At 37.6% G+C, this 17,761-nt stretch overlaps 1 protein-coding gene across 8 annotated transcripts in view; it reads left to right on the top strand.

The window, feature by feature from the left end:
• The window catches only part of p2rx4a (purinergic receptor P2X, ligand-gated ion channel, 4a), an 88,897-nt gene that overhangs the window by 29,092 nt on the left and 42,044 nt on the right, over positions 1-17,761 (top strand). For 7 of the 8 annotated variants that reach the window (XM_063034445.1, XM_063034441.1, XM_063034444.1 and 4 more), the window contains exons 5-11: positions 1,330-1,417; positions 6,108-6,188; positions 6,285-6,426; positions 8,329-8,462; positions 12,649-12,742; positions 14,669-14,734; positions 17,179-17,274. In XM_063034445.1, the coding sequence (XP_062890515.1) occupies positions 1,330-1,417; positions 6,108-6,188; positions 6,285-6,426; positions 8,329-8,462; positions 12,649-12,742; positions 14,669-14,734; positions 17,179-17,274 (701 nt within the window). The remainder of the gene's footprint in view (positions 1-1,329; positions 1,418-6,107; positions 6,189-6,284; positions 6,427-8,328; positions 8,463-12,648; positions 12,743-14,668; positions 14,735-17,178; positions 17,275-17,761) is intronic. The other variant, XM_063034438.1, reaches the window with a different exon arrangement.

Below are 17,761 nucleotides of genomic sequence, written 5' to 3'. Positions count from 1 at the left end.
TTGATACTTTTTCATAACTTGACAAGAATTTATTTGGGGCAAATTAAGCAAGTTGTGGCTAGCAGTTCTGATGGGGATCACCACTGTTCTACCTGACCCTACCTACCCCTTCATCTGATATTTTGTGCTTGCATGTAAGTATATACTGGATTTTCTTGATTGCACAATAAGTCTGGAATGAGCAGAGTCACAAATGATCTTGCATCCAAAACTCCACTGTGTGTGATGCAGCCATTTCATGCTGGGATTTCCAAGCCATATACCAGGGTATTTGTATCCATTATCTTGTGTAAGTCAGACCTAAGCATTCATTTGAATGGGGAATTCCTGATCAAACTTTTTCTTTACTTTTCAAAGTCAATTTTAAGCCTAATCCTCTGACGGCCCTATTCGGTATTGTTGCAGGACGAGATCAAGCTGAAGACATCTGATTTACATATTTTGGCCTTTAGTTCTCTTATAGCTAGGAGGGCACTTTTGTTTAAATGGAAAGATGATTTTCCTCCTAATCAGGCTCAATGGTTATGCGACGTTATGTCATGCTTAGATTTAGAGAAGATTCATTTTTCAATTTCTGAATCTTGTCAAGACTTTCAAACGTTGTGGGGACCTTTTCTAAATTATTTTCAAAACTTTCAAAATCTTCAATTCATTGTTTAAATTCAGATGTTGGCTTTTATTAATTTTTATTATATGAGAAGGTATCTTACCTTTTTTTCTCCTTAATAAACAGCTTCGGTCTTGGTAGGAGTTAGGCTCTTTTTTGTAATAAATTAGTATATTTCAATATAACTATTGATTAACATACATGAATAAGGGGTAATGAGATTGTTATTATGAATAGATATAATGTAATTGGTAGTTTTAAAAAATCTTTTTTGACCTTATATATACTTTCTTGTACTCTGTATTCTTCCATGTAGAAACTAATAAAAATATTGGAAAGATCTGGGCATTAGGAAGAAAATAGTACATTCAAATATTTTTTAAATGCTTTGCTTATTAATTTTTTCATATAATTTTAAACAATATTAATAATGTTAAAATGTCTTCACATGACAGAAATAATTACAGGTCAACAAACTGACAGAATACAGCTAGCTCCATGTTATCAGGGTATTCTGTAGGTGAACTATTGTGAGTCCTTGCCATCTGAGGTCGGCACTGGGATGCCCAGGCAATAGGTTTGCGTTTTTACACAAGGATACTGTAGATGTGGCAGAATGTTGGTTGGTGGACTGAATCAAACGTTGTTCAACCCATTGTAAAATGAGTGTGTTAGTTTTCAATTACTAACATGACTAATTCTGAGTTTTCATTTTACTTCAGGCATTTTAACTGGAACATGCAATAAAGAGAAAAACACCTGTGAAATGTATGGTTGGTGCCCTGTGGAGAATGACACAGTTATTCCCAAGTTAGTAAAATGTTAATTTGTTATCCTTTAAGTCAGTGTTGCTAATTATTACCAAAGTCACTGATATCCTTCATCTATCAGTTTTGAGAGACTTTAAAACTTTGGATTCCCTCTAAATAATTCCACGCATGGTAACTGAAGCTGCACGGGTTGCTCCAATCAAGCCAGACAAAACTCCAACATGGTTTTAGCTTAAGTTGCGCATCTAACTTGCATTTCAGCATTTTATATGTCGTCTTCACCACTGAACAAATAGTGTTAATTACACATACTTTAAAAATGACAGGCCATTGGCTTTGTGCTGAACTTTTAACCTATTCTAAGATCGTCCTAACCCCTTTCCTCCTACATAACCCTCCATTTTACTGTCCTCCATGTGCCTAAGATTTCTTAAATAACTCTAATGTATTTGCCTCTCCTATCACCCATGGCAGAGCACTCACAACTCTCTGTACAAGAACTTACCTCTAAAATCCCCCCCTATACTTTCCTCCAGTCACCATAAAATTATGCCCCCTTCTATTAACCATTTTCACCCTGCAAAAAAGCCTCTGGCTATCTACCAGATCTATGCCTCTTAACATCTTGTACACCTCTATCAGGTCACCTCTCATCTGCCTTTGCTTCAAAGGGAAAAGCCCTAGCTCTATTCTCATCAGATATGCTCTCCAATCCAGGCAGCATCCTGATAATTCTCCCCTGCACCTTCACTAAAGCTTCTGCATCCTTCCTATAATGAGGTGACTGAATGCGGAGAAGAAGAGAACTGAACACGATATTCCAAGTGCGGTCTAACCAGGGTTTTATAGAGCTGCAACATTACCTCGTGGCTCTGTCTACAACATTATTAAGCCATGTAAAGTTTAATGCTGCATAATTGGGTCACTTATATAAAAAAGAAGCAAAACCAAAAACTGTGCTGAAATTTTAAATAAAATGGGAATGATGGAAATATTCAACACATATGGCACTATCTGTGGAGACAGAAACATATGATCTTTCAGTTAATCATCAGAATTGGAAAGTGTTAGGCATGAATAGAATACAAGCAAAAGCAGAGACAGGTTTAGATGGGGCTGAAACAGGGTGACTTGTAGAGGAGGAGAGTGTAATGTATTTTATAGTTCAGTAATATTTGAAAAATATTATAAATATATAGATTGATTAAATGTTCTTTGATGTTTACATAATTCATTATGGGTTATATATAAGAAGTATGTGAATGGCATGCATCACCATGTCATATGTGAGCGCCTCATTAAAGAAAAGACATGCATCCCAACTCCCATGTTTTCCTTTGCAAGGAAGAGAGACGTTTGAGTTTTAAAAAAGGGTAGAAAATAGATAAAGTTCATGGGTTCATAAGTGAATACCAGATGATAATAAATAAACTAAAAAATAATAAATAAATATGCAGAAATGGTTGGCTATTGAAAAGATAGATGTGTTTGATTGTACAACAGATAACTGGGTGAGAAGATGTATACTGAATGAATTGAGCAGTACTTTGAAGCAAATGAAATAGCCAGTGAAAAGCGCGTGACACTGTTACTGAGTGCAATAGGTGGAAAAGCATACAGTTTGATTAGAAATTTAACTTCTCCAACCAAACCAGTTGAAATAAGTTTTTCTGTTATAGTGAATGTAGTGCAGGAACATTTAGAACCAAAACCATTGTTGATTGCAGATCACTTCAGGTTTCATAACTGGAATCTAAAGGAAGGAGATTCCATTTCAGCTTTCAAAGCTGAACTGAAGACGTTGGCTGAGCATTGTCAGTTCAGTGAAGGGCTTAATAGTCATAGTCATAGTCATACTTTATTGATCCCAGGGCAAATTGTTTTTTGTTACAGTTGCACCATAAATAATTAAATAGTAATAAAACTATAAATAGTTAAATAGTAATATGTAAATTATGCCAGGAAATAAGTCCAGGACCACCCTATTGGCTCAGGGTGTCTGACCCTCCAAGGGAGGAGTTGTAAAGTTTGATGGCCATAGGCAGGAATGACTTCCTATGATGATGCTCTGTGTTGCATCTCGGTGGAATGAGTCTCTGGCTGAATGTACTCCTGTGCCCAACCAGTACATTATGTAGTGGATGGGAGACATTGTCCAAGATGGCATGCAACTTGGACAGCATCCTCTTTTCAGACACCAGCATCAGAGAGTCCAGTTCCATCCCCACAACATCACTGGCCTTACGAATGAGTTTGTTGGTTCTGTTGGTGTCTGCTACCCTCAGCTTGCTGTCCCAGCACACAACAGCAAACATGATCGCACTGGCCACCACAGACTTGTAGAACATCTTCAGCATCATCCGGCAGATGTTAAAGGACCTCATTCTCCTCAGGAAACAGAGACGGCTCTGACCCTTCTTGTAGACAGTCTCAGTGTTCTTTGACCAGTCCAGTTTATTATCAATTCGTATCTCCAGGTATTTGTAATCCTCCACCACGTCCACACTGACCCCCTGGATGGAAACAGGGGTCACCGGTACCTTAGCTCTCCTCAGGTCTACCACCAGCTCCTTAGTCTTTTTCACATTAATCTGCAGATAAATCTGCTCACACCATGTGACAAAGTTTCCTACCGTAGCCCTGTACTCAGCCTCATCTCCCTTGCTGATGCATCCACCTATGGCAGAGTCATCAGAAAACTTCTGAAGATGACAAGACTCTGTGCAGTAGTTGAAGTCCAAGTGTAAATGGTGAAGAGAAAGGGAGACAAGACAGTCCCCTGTGGAGCCCCAGTGCTGCTGATCACTCTGATGGACACACAGTGTTGCAAGCACACGTACTGTGGCCTGCCAGTCAGGTAATCAAGAATCCATGACACCAGGAAAGCATCCACCTGCATCGCTGTCAGCTTCTCCCTCAGCAGAGCAGGGCAGATGGTGTTGAACGCACTGGAAAAGTCAAAAAACATGACCCTCACAGTGCTCGCTGGCTTGTCCAGGTGGGCGTAGACATGGTTCAACGGGTAGACAATGGCATCCTCAACTCCTAGTCGGGGCTGGTAGGCAAACTGGAGGGGATTTAAGTGTGGCCTGACCATAGGCTGGAGCAGCTCCAGAACAAGTCTCTCCAGGGTCTTTAGGTTAATGATGCACTGAGAGATCATTTAGTTTGTGGAATCTGACAAGAAAGCATTCAAAAATGCCTCCAAACTGAAGCGCAACTCTCATTTAAAAAATACAGCTAAAATTCCTTTATTAATGGAAACAGCAGCAGGAGATGAAATTGAGTTGCAGTCAGGAATGAAAGTGAACATCAACAAAATTGCAACACCTAAACAGAAACCCGCCTGGCCAAACAAATTGTGTTACCATTGTGGCTCACCTACACTAGACCAGTGCAGGATTAAAGGCAAAGCTTGTAGAAAATGCAACAAAGTAGGACAAGTACAAAGAGCATGTTGGGCAAATGAAAATAAATGATAAAGAGTAAGCAGTCAACGTTTTGGACCAGGAACCTTCATCTGGATTGGCAAGGAAAGAAGTCAAGCTGAAAAGGTGGGCTGAGGGGAGCAAGAAGTACAAGGTGGTAGGTGATAGGTGGAACTGGGAGAGGGGGAGGGGTGAAGTAAAGAGTTGGGTAGTTGATTGGCGAAAGAGATAAAGGGTTGGAGAAGGGGGAACCTGATAGGAGAGGACAGAAGGCAAGGAAGACTAGTAGTTCGAGAAATTGATGTTCATGTCACTGGTATAATCTCACTTTTTGCTGTGGACAGAATGAAAGCGCTTAACGAAGATCAGGCATAGATTGGGAGACTGCTTCGTCCTGGTGGCTACTTATTTCAATTCTACGTCCCATTCTAACATGCCAGTCCATGGCCTCCTCTACTGCCATGATGAGGCCACACTCAGGTTGGAGGAGCAACACCTTATATTCCCTCTGAATAGCCTCCAGCCTGAAGGCATGAACATCAATCTCTTAAATTTCCAGGAACTGCCCCCTCCTTCACCATTCCCTATTCCTGTTTCCCTCTCTCACCTTATCTCCTTACCTGCCCGTCACCTCCCACTGGTGCTCCTTTCTCTTTCTTCCATGGTCTTCTATCCATCGGTTTCCCCCCTTCTCCAGCCTTTTCTTTCTTTCACCAATCAACTTCCCAGCTCCTTACTTCACCCCTCTCCCTTCCCGGTTTCACCTATCACCCTGCCCACTGAACTTCTTCCTCCCCTCCCCCCACCATCTTAGTCTGACTTCTACTCCCTTCTTTGCCAGTCCTGATGAAGGTTCTTTGCCCAAAATGTTGATTTTTTTTTTTACTCCTTTCCATAGATGCTGCCTGGCCTGCTGAGTTCCTCTGGCACTTTGGATTTCCAGCACCTGCAGAATTTCTTGTACTTGTAAAAATAAAGGGACTGCATAGGGAAGATAAAGAGATAAAAAGTCAAGTTGCAGTTTCAAAAAGAGCACTGTGGAACAGCTAAGCCAATTTCCAATTTTTCATCAAAAGCATGTAAATTAGTACATTAAAAATCATGTTTAATTTTAAACATTAAAGAAATCAAAGTATGAATCATTGGTTGCAAATTAATTTGAAGACTTTTAAACTGTATAGATTACCAACAATAGGAATTTCACTTCCATAGAATAAACTAAGCTAAATAAGAGAGCTTCAGAAGGCTAAATAAAACTTAAAGGATATTTAATATAATCTTATAAATGATATTTCATTTCAGGCCTGCACTTCTTGGAAAAGCTGAGAACTTCACAGTATTAATAAAAAATAGTATTACCTTCCCTAAGTTTCAATTCTCAAAGTAAGTTCACTCATTTATACATCATAAGCTCACAGTATAAAGTCTCACAGACATCACAGTATAAAGTCTCAGAGACACCTGTTTTTCTTACCTCAGGAGAAATATAATGCCAAGTGTAAATGCCAGCTACTTAAAAGTTTGTAGCTTCGATGAGGAATTTCACCCATTCTGTCCAATTTTCTGCTTGGGATACATGGTTCAAAAAGCAGGAGAAGATTTTCAGACGTTATCTGTTGAGGTTTGTAATAATTACCTCAATCATGTATTATTACACAGTTGTAGATCTAATAGCTTGTAATAGCATACCCAGCACTAAGTGGCTGATATCTTGCAAGATCATGTTCAGAGTGGAGCAAAAATGTGACAAGATTGTTAAACAACTGGCATACTATATAAAATATGCATTTTAAAAAGTATGGTATTTTAAAAAGATCATTATGGTTGAGAAAGTTTGAGTCATTTACTATATGTTACTTTAAGATGTTGGAAAAGATCTGTATCTCGGGCTGAGGATGCTGTTGTTGAGTGGCTCGCCGAGCTGGCTTGTTACACTCACAACAAACTGGAGGAGCCCAGCAGGTCGGGCAGCATCCGTGGAAAAGATCAGTCGACGTTTTGGGCCGGAACCCTTTGCCAGGAAACGGCCCGAAACGTCGACCGATCTTTTCCACGGATGCTGCCCGACCTGTTGGGCTCCTCCAGCTTGTTGTGAGGGTTGCTTTGACCCCAGCATCTGCAGATTATTTTGTGTTTACGTTGAGCTGGCTTGTTAGCTTGCAGACCCAGCTGGGCAACATCATCAGATAGTTGTTCTGGTGTGGAGCTTCGCCGGTTAGTATAGGTTTCCCATTGACCAGCAAGTTTGAGCGTGTTGCACCCGTGGGCCCCTCTGGTACTGCAATCTTATTCTGATGTTGTCAGATTTATTTTCCATAGACCAAACATTAGCCAAGAAGATGGTGGTGGTGGTGGTTTAGGCTTATGGCTCTGCATTTCACTTTTATCTGCAGTCTTCCCTGTTAGCCACGTTTCCCGAGACAATGGCAACTTCCCTGAGTCTCCAACTGAGGCACTCACTCCCTGGGTGGTCTGCAGTGCCAAATTCTGAAGATCAGTGTTTTTTTTTAATGACTTGAAACAATGTTGCTTACTGTAGTGTCTGTGGGTGTAGATTTCAGTTTTAGCAGATCTAAACAGGATGTTGCTTACTGTAGTGTCTGTGGGTTTAGATTTCAGTTTTAGCAGATCTAAACAGGAACACTTCATGATTCCCTTGGGAGCTGCACACACAAAGTCTTGGTTAAAAGGATACAACTACAAATTGTCAAATAAGTCACACTTCCTTTCCCAGTCGTTTTTCTCCTCGTCTTTCTTGAAGGCATTTAATCATTCTGGAATATGGTTCTACCAAATAATTCAATCCCTCACATGCAAAAACGCTATCACTGACAAAATGCTGGAAACTTGTCTTTCTAAAGGTTAGTTTAATCTCTATCATTCTTGAATTTTATTTCTCTCTCAGCCTCTTCACTTCAGTGCTCTTTTTTTTCTTTCTTACTTCTTGTAAATCTCATCTCTTTCTCTATTTGAATTTTCAATTGATGAATTTATGACTGTATTTTCCCACTTGTTTGCAGTTGCAGAATGGGATGTGGAGAACAGCCAACTTGTGTGATGCTGATATTACACTAATTTGTGATGACTATTATTTAAATGATCACCAAACTGTTGTTGACAAGAAACTCTCCCACGAGGTCCCACCACAGCAGATGCTGATGCTTTCTTTGTGTTATTTACAAAAACTCTTAGTGGAAAATGCAGGGTGGTAAACAGGCTTATGGGAAATTGCAATCTATGCACTGGGAAAAATTGGAGCAGTGAAAATGTTTTCCACTGCCCTGAGAAAAACGAGGTAAACACAGACCAAGGATAACAAATAAAACTTACTTGGGTTAGACAAGTTGGTATGGATTTGTGAGTGTCCATTTTTGTCTCTTCATCTCAAGAAATTACCAAAATAAAGTGACAGCTGCAGAAGATCTTTGGATAGCAATAGTGCACAGAATTGAATTAGCAGATAAAAGTTATAAAAACTCCATTTCAATTTTTATTTAATACTGGAATATTGCCTCTTTTTCAGGGTGCAGTGATGGGTATTTTAATAGAGTGGAATTGCAATCTGGATCAATCGGAATCTAAGTGCATTCCAAAGTATACCTTTGAACGACTTGACAAACATTTTGGCACAGTGTTATCACCTGGTTATAATTTCAGGTATGTATTCACTTCAAAACATTTGTCAAATAAGAGATCAAACAATAGTAAAATAAATACTCGGTTGTCAGCATACATGGAAATGTACACTAATGTGAATTAGTTCTGTCAAGAAGGGAGAGAAGATGAGAAAGTCTTTTAAAAAGTCACCAATTTTAAGTTCTGTAATATAATCTAGAGATGAATATTATATAGCTTTTTAAAGCTGAGTTATGTGCAACCATTTTCTGATCTAATTTTGCCCAGAATTTATCCATTCTTTATTTGTGAGTAGTTAGTTAAAATCAGGTTACTCTATTAAACGACTACAATTTACCTTGCTAAGTGCACAATTCCACCTGCTTGGTGTGTAGAAGTAGGCTTTGGGAAATCGAGGATGAAGATGAAATCAACACAGAACCTACAGCACAAATATATATCTATCTATCAATCAGAAAGAGGTGAAGCAATCATGGATATAAATCAACACAAAATCATATATTTAGAAGAGTACTCCATCCACTGAAACTTAAGCTTGATACTGATAATTTCTAAGCTAGCTATATGGTGAATGATACAGCAGCCAAACATAACATTTATATAGTAAAAAGCTGTGTTATAAAATTGTGATGCACGTTAACAGAAAAAATTTTTATAGCAAAAAATTGTTTTGTAGGGATCTGTTCTGGGACCGCTATTGTTTATCATAGATAAATTATGTAGATTGATAAATTGGAGGGTTTGTCAAAATTTATACATGAAAGGATATAATTCAACAGGGTTAGACAAATGCAAAAAAATATTGATTGCAAGTAAGTTGGCAGGTGGTTTATTTATGTGGTATTGATTCTGTAGGACAGAATTGTAAGGATGTAATCAAGCAGCTCAAACAAGATTAAAGCAATTTTACCAATCTCTGTTTACATACAAATCGCCTGACAACCTGTTCAATATACATTGTGCTGTGTACATACATCTACTGATGCTTCTGGACACATCTTCTGTGATGTTCCTGGAATCATCAGGTGTTTTGGGTCTTTCAACATCATACAATCTCCTCCAGGTAACCCAGCCGGGGCTGATCAGACCCCAGCTTGTGTCAAGATGGCTAGTTACTTATGACTCCATGGCTCCCCTCTTTCGGTCCATCTGAGATGAGATCAGGCCCAGAGATCTCGCCGGCGTTTCTGCAAAGAGTTGATGTATGGCTTCCTCCTTGCGTAATACAGTTTCAAGTTGCATTTCTGGATGCAGTGATGGACTGTGTTGAGTGACAATGGTTTTCCGAAGTACTCCTGAGACCAGGTGGCTATAATTGTCACAGTAGCATGACGGTTTCTTAGGCAGTGCCGCCTGAGGGCTCGAAGATCACACGCATTCAACAGTGGTTTCCAACCTTGCCCTTTACGCACTGAGATGTCTCTGAATTTTTTCACAATATTATGTACTGTAGATGTTGAAAGACCTAAATTCTCTGCAATCTTGCGTTGAGAAATGTTCCTTTTGAACTGACTAACAATTCTCTCATGAATTTTGGCACAAAGGGGTGAGCCATGTCCCATCCTTGCTTGCAAAGACTGAGCCTTTGATGGACGCTACTTTTACACCCAGTCATGATACCTCACCTGCTACCAATTAGCCTGCTTAATGTGGAGTCTTCCAAACCGGTGTTACTTGAATATTCTGTGCACTTTTCAATCTTATTTTAACTCTGTCTCAACTTTTGTTGAGTGTGTTGCAGCCATCAAATTCTAAATTTGAGTATATTTACAAAATACAATTAAGTTGGTCAGTAAAACTATTGAAAATCTTTTCTTTGTACTTTTGTCAGTTAAATAAAGGTTCACGTGAATTAACATATCGCAGATTTTTGTTTTTATTGCATTTTGGAAAATATCCCAACTTTTCTGGCAATGGGGTTTGTATTTTGACCAATTCAAGGAATCATTATTTATCACAGAGTCATACACCCTACAGCCCACAATGTCTGTACCAACCATCAAACACTTACCTGCAACCCCACATCGATTCTGCCACCAACTTATATGGGGGGGGGGGGGAGGACAGTGCAATTTGCAATAGTCAATTAGAAACCTAAACATAAGAGTTTCTTTAACATGGAAGAAATCAGACAAAGTACAGGAGAAGTGGATGCATATTAGGCAGATGTTTCAAAGTCAAATTTGAGTGGTTATAGTGTTGCTATGCCTAGATCATTGTAGCATGACATATTTAACCTTGTACTCAATTCTTCTAACTATCCACCTACATTTTCTAATTGTAAGCTGCTTATGTGTATTAACATACAGTGGTACTAGAAAGTCGGTGAACCCTTTAGAATTTTCTCTATTTCTGCATAAATATGACCTAAAATGTCTTCAGATCTTCACACAGTCCTAAAACTAGAAAAAGAGAACCCAATTCAATAAATAACACAAAAACATTGTGCTTGTTCATTTACTTTTTGAGAAAAAAATGATCCAATATTACATTTATTTGTTGGAAAAAGTATGTGAACCTTTGCTTTCATTCACTGGTGTGAACCCCCCTTGTACAGCAATAACTTCAAACAAATGTTTCTGGTAACTGCTGAACAGTCCTGCACATCAGCTTGGAAGAATTTTAGGCCATTCCTCCTTACAAAACTGCTTCAACTCTGGGATGTTGGTGGACTTCCTTGCAAGAACTTCTTGCTTCAGGTCCTTCCACAACATTTCTATAGGATTAAGGTCAGGACTTTGACTCGGCCATTCTAAAACACAAATTTTCTTTTTTTTAAACCATTCTGTTGTTGATCTACTCGTCTTTTGGATTATTGTCTTGTTCCATTATCCAGCTTCTATTAAACTTCAGGTGATGGACTGCTACCCTATCATTCTTCTGTAAAATGTCTTGATACAATTTTGAATTAATTGTTCCCTCAACGATTGCAAGCTGACCAGGCCCTGAGGCAGCAAAGCAGCCCCAAACCATGATGCTCCTTCCACCATGCTTCACAGTAAGGATGAGGTTTGTCTGATGTGTAGTGCCCTTTTCACTCCAAACACAGCAGTGTACATTTCTGCCAAAAAGTTCAACTTTTGTCTCACCTGTCCACAAATATTGTTCCAGAAGCATTGTAGGACATCCAGGTGATCTTCTGCAAACTTGAGACATGCAGCAATGTTGTTTTGCAGAACAATAGTTTTCTCCACAGTGTCCTTCCATGAACGTCATTCTTGTTCAGTGTTTTTCTTATAGTGGACACATGAATAGAAACTTTAGCAAGTTCTAGAGATCTCTGCAGGTCCTTTTTGTTAATATTGGGTTCTTTTTCACCTCCTTCAACATTGCATGATGTGCTCTTGGTGGGATCTTTGACAAATGCCTACTTGTATGGAGAGTAGCAACAGTACCGAGTTTCCTCCATTTGTAGACAATTTCTCTTACTGTGGACTGATGAACACTCAGGTTTTTAGAAATGCTTTTGTAGCCTTTTCCAGCTTCATGCATCTCTACAATTCTTCTTCTAAAGTTCTCTGAAAGTAGTTTTAATCAAGGCATGAAGCACATAAACAGATCTTTCTTGGGAAGAGCAGGTTCTGTCAATAACTTGACTTTGTATGTCTTTTATAGGGCAGGACACCTCTACAACCCATACCTCCAAGCTCATCTTATTGATAGGAACACCTGACTCCAAATCGCTTTAGTAGAAGGCATTACTCCAGAGGTTCACATACTTTTTCCAACAATTACATGTAATATTGGATAATTTTCCTCAGTAAATAAATGAAAAAGTGTAATGTTTTTGTGTTATTTATTTAATTAGGTTCTCCTTATCTTTTATTATTAGGACGCATGAAGATCTGATCACATTTTAGGTTATACTTAGGCAGAAATATGGAAAATTCTACAGGGTTCACAAACTTCCTAGCACCATTGTATGATGACACCCAAGTCCCTTTGCACATCAGTATTTCCCAGTCACACTTCTTTCAGAGCAGTGGTTCTCAACATTTTTTAAGCCATAGACTCCTACCATTAACTGAAGGGGTTCATGGACCCCAGGTTGGCAAACCTTGTTTTAGAGAGAAGCATAAAAGTTATAAGTCTCTCCAGAGATTTCATTGTTCAGTTTTTTTGGGCATATGATTAAGGTACCAAAAGTACAACTACCAATCTAGTATTTAATTTTACAATATCTAACTTTAAAAATAATTTAAAACAGATTTGCAAGATACTACATAAATCAGAATGGAACACAAACAAGAGATTTGTACAAAGCATTTGGTATACGATTCATCATTAAGGCTTTTGGTCAGGTGAGTGATTTTTTTTTGGATTGTCACTGCTATTCAATGAAAGAAGTTTCCTCTGAATGTTTTATTGCATTAATCAGTGACTATCTTATATTAATATCCTTCATTATACTCTTTCCCACAACTGGTAATATTCACTCTGTATATCCACTCTCAAAAGGCTCAGGTCTGTTGAGCTACTCCTAGCATTCCAAAGACGGCCAGTCAGTTTATTCTTTTCTAACACAGATATACTTGCATTTTTGATATTATCCATGTAAATATTTCTACATTTTTATATAACATGGCAATCAAAACTGTATTTAGTAATTATTAAATTTAATACATATTCATCATTACCTTTTAATTCTGTCCCTAAAAAAAACTCAACCAAGGTGCTTGGTTTGCATTATCTATGGCCTTACTAACATACTAGTGATACAAAATCACTTTGTCCCTCATCTAGACCTACACCTTGGAAATTCACCAGCTAATTATCTGTCCATTCTACAAGCTTAGTTATGTTGCTTGCAATTTGTTACAGTTATAATCAAAATTGGCTCCCTCCTATAACATGGACATTTAGAAATTGTTCAGTTCCAAATTAAAATTGTGAAAATGTGGGCCCAGCATTACTCCTTGGGGAACACCAGTGCCCAACATTCTTCCTCACTTTATTCCTCCCCTTTGTTTCTGACTTGAAGTTAGATTATCCATAATGGTACTTGTCTCCTGATTTTCCATTGTCTCACCTTATTCACCAACTAATAATGTGGTACCTTATTAAAGAAGTTTTGATAATCTAGAAAAAATACAGTAAGCTGCATTACTATCATCTACTTTCCCCATTATTCCTTCATAAAATTTAGTAAGACTTACCAAGCTTTCCTTTTCAAAGTCCATGTTGGCTTTTTATTATAGATTTCATTTCTAGATTTTGCATTCTATCTTTTAGTAGTGATTCCATATTTATTCATCATTATTGGTTTTCTATTACTTTAGCTTTTGCTAAGAAAGTATTAAGTACCTATAATAGTGTTCTCTCTCACATGGATTTTTTAAAATGGGTGGATGCAATCCATCTGGTCCGGGGGTTATCATTATTTTATTTTCTATACCCCTTTTTCTATTTCAAATGCACTCCACATAGCTCATATTTCAATGTTATGTCCATCTGTTTTATGTCTTCAGTAAATGATTTGTCATTTCCCCAATACTTCCCACCTTTTTTTCCCTGATGGATCTGTGAAATATTTTACTTCTGTATGTTCCTTGATTAAACTTCATGTTTCCTACCATCCTAATATTTTGTTGGCTCTTATACAGCAATCTGGCATCTGTGTAGTTAATTTGCACCTCTCTTTGTTCTTTCTTATGTCAATATTCTTCTGGCAGTGCTACATGCATTTCCTTTGATATTTTCCCTTCAATCTGTAGGATATAATTTTTGTCATGGTTATTTTACAAATAATCTCCATTTTGGAGACTAGAGACTACCAGTGCTGGAATTTGAGCAATTATTAGAGCTCAGTGGGCTGAGCAGCACGCTTCAACCTGAAATACAAATAGTTCTTCCCACAACTTCCCTTTTCTGCCTTTACATGAGATGGATGCATTGATGGATTAATGTTTAGAAATGAAAACTAAAACTTGCAAAATATGGTGGGGGTGTTTTTTTGGGGGGGGGAATCATTCAACTTTTAGATCTAACTGCAGATCATTGAATTTTAGATGCATTAATGTTGGGGCAAGTTTTGACCTATTATAATTCTCGTGTGAATTTGTTAGAAGGTATATATCTACTGAAAATGAGACAATTCAGACTTGGGGCCAAAGTGCTGAAATATTTCTTCCACAGGTTACAGTCTGAAAGTAGATGTTAATAACATCAATATTTATCAATACTTCTAATACTAATATATATTGATTTAAAACTTCTGTTCTGCACAGGCTGGAAAATTTAGTATTATCCCAACAATGATAAATATAGGATCTGGTTTAGGATTACTGGGAATGGTAAGTTATTTCGTGCTTTGTGTATCCTTTACAGCGAAGAGAACAAAGTGGTCCTAGAATTTGGATTTCCACCAATTACATTATTGGTACCTAATAAAATATGATTTTTTTTGCTTTTCCATTACAGTCAAGTAAATCCACATAAGTGAAAATTTGTGAAGGAAACAAATCAAACTGATTATACCTAAATTCATAAAATAAAGCAACCAGATTGTGGTTTTTAATCCCTTTGCTTTTAAATGTGGTTAGTGGTGCAACTGGTGCATATTCAGGATTGCCAGTATTTTCTTGTTATGTATTTGGCACACAGAGTAATTAACCACCAACGGTTTACAACTCTCGGTTGTTTAATCTGGGAGTTATCTGCTAAAGTCTATCTTCCATTCCTGATCATTCAGGTTTTTATTTTCCTCCCCAATTAAAGAGATGTAGTTGGACATCCACTTCCTGTCAAGTTTATAATCATATGGTAGCTGAATTCTGTAAATTATCCCCAAGTGTGCAAAAGGTTTTTAAAAATTGGAGGGGAGGGAAGGGGGGGATTGATGGGAATGTGGCAAAAAAGAAACATAGAATTAGTGTAGGATAAGTGTAAATGTGTACTTGATACTGTGATACTAGAAAGTTTGTGAACCTTGTAGAATTTTCCTCTATTTCTGCATTAATATGACCTAAAATGTGATCAGGTTCTAAAACTAACTAAATAAAACTAAAACAGGTTCTAAAACTAAATAATGAGAACCCAATTAAATAAATAACACAAAAACATTATGCTTGTTCATTTATTTATTGAAAAAATGATCCAATATTACATGTATTTTTTGGGAAAATTATGTGGATCTTTGCTTTCATTAACTGGTGTGACCCCCTCGTACAACAATAACTCAACCAACTGTTTCCGGTAACTGTTGATCAGTTCTGCACATCAGCTTGGAAGAATTTTAGGCCATTCCTCCTCACAAAACTGCTTCAACTCTGGGATGTTGGTGGACTTCCTTGCATGAACTGCTTGCTTCAGGCCCTTCTGCAACACTTCTATAGGATTAAGGTCAGGACTTTGACTTGGCCATTCTAAAACACAAATTTTCTTCTTTTTAAACCATTCTGCGGTTGATTTATGTGTCTCTTTGATCAGTGTTCTGTTGCATTATCCAACTTCTATTAAGCTTTAGGTAATGGACAGCTACCCTGACATTCTCCCGTAAAATGTCTTGATACAATTTTGAATTCATTGTTCCCTCAATGATCGCAAGCTGTTCAGGCCCTGAGGCAGCAAAGCAGCCCCAAACCATGATGCTCCTTTCACCATGCTTCACATTTGGTAAGAGTTTTTGTATTGGTTTGTACTGCCCTTTTTCCTCCAAACATTACTGTGCAATTCTGCCAAAACGTTCAACTTTTGTCTCATCTGTCCACAGAACATTGTCCCAGAAGCATTGTAGAACATTCAGGTGGTATTTTGTGAACTTGAGACATGCAGCAATGTTTTTTTTTGGAGAGTAGTAGTTTCCTCTGTGTTGTCCTTCCACGAACACCATTCCTGTTCAGTGTTTTTCTTATAGTGGACACATGAACAGAGACTTTAGCAAGTTCTAGAGATTTCTGCAGTAACCCTTGGGTTCTTTTTCACCTCCTTCAGCATTGCATGTTGTGCTCTTGGTGTGATCATTGTCAGATGTCCACTCCTAGGGAGAGTAGCAATAGTACTGAGTTTTCTCCATTTGCAGACATTTTCCCTTACTGTGGACTGATAAACACTCAAGTCTTTAGAAGTGCTTTTGTGGGCTTTTCCAGCTTCATGCATCTCTACAATTCTTTTTCTAAGGTCCACTGAAAGTTGTTTTCATTGAGGCATGGTGCACATAAACAGATCTTTCCTGAAAAGACCAGGCTCTGTCAGTAAGCTGTCTTTGTATGTCTTTTTAAGGGGCAGGACAGCTCTACAACACACACCTCCAATCTCATCTTATTGATAGGAACGTCTAACTCCAAATAGCTTTGTAGAAGGCATTACCCCAGAGATTCACATACCTTTTCCAATAAATACTTGTAATATTGGATAATTTTTCTCACTACATTAACAAGTATAATGTTTTTTTGTGTTATTTATTTGATTGGGTTCTCTATCTAGTTTTAGGACTTGCATGAAGATCTGATCATATTTTAAATCATATTTATGCAGCAATAGAGAAAATTCTACAGGGTTCACAAACTTTCTAGCACAACTGTAAATAATGTGGACTGAGTTGGCCAAAAGGCCCGTCCTTTTCTGTGCTGTATACTCTATATTTATGAACATCAGTTGAAAAGAGAAAGGTAACTTACAATGCACAGGTAAAATTTGTTATGCATATAAATTTTTTAAAAGTTAAAAGTTGTATTAATTCATTTCAGATCATGGAACCCCTCTAAAGCCTCAGTATAATTAAAATGTTTCCTTTCAGACAACAGTTGTGTGTGATATTATTGTCTTGAATTTCTTGAAGAAAAAAAATTACTACAAGGAAAAGAAATACAAGTATGTTAAAGATAATGAATTGGTAAGTCAGTATAACTTTTTCCCTCTTGAGGCAAATTATTTGTAGCAATTAACCCTATTTTATAGTATTGCAGATAAATTGTGCAATTGGTAAAAGGTAGAGATGTGAGGGGTTCATTTGTTTGTTGTTCTCCTGTTCTCTAATTTGCATTCATTCGCCAACCCACCATTTATTTGCTTTTGTTATCCTAGTTACCATATTATGCTGCAGTAACAACTTATCATACGCCACATGCAGTACTTGCAGGGCTATAAAGATCCTTCCTGACATATGACAAAAATATTTTGATGAACCTTTTTAAAAAATGTTGGTGATTTTCATTTCCTATAATTGTTTATACCATAAAAGTACTGAATGCCAAATCCAAATGGACAGAATATGGAAAACTTGTAAAGTCAATTCTACAATACATTTAGCACCACATTAAATAATGTTACAAGCACATCTCCAAGAGTGAACTATTAAAAAAAATCTGAAAAAACATTTC

This window comes from Mobula hypostoma, chromosome 27 (assembly GCF_963921235.1).
Source record: "Mobula hypostoma chromosome 27, sMobHyp1.1, whole genome shotgun sequence".
Classification (NCBI taxonomy): Eukaryota; Metazoa; Chordata; class Chondrichthyes; order Myliobatiformes; family Myliobatidae; genus Mobula; species Mobula hypostoma.
The sequence above is the reverse complement of the archived record's forward strand: the minus strand, read 5'-3'. Positions and strand labels throughout refer to the sequence as shown.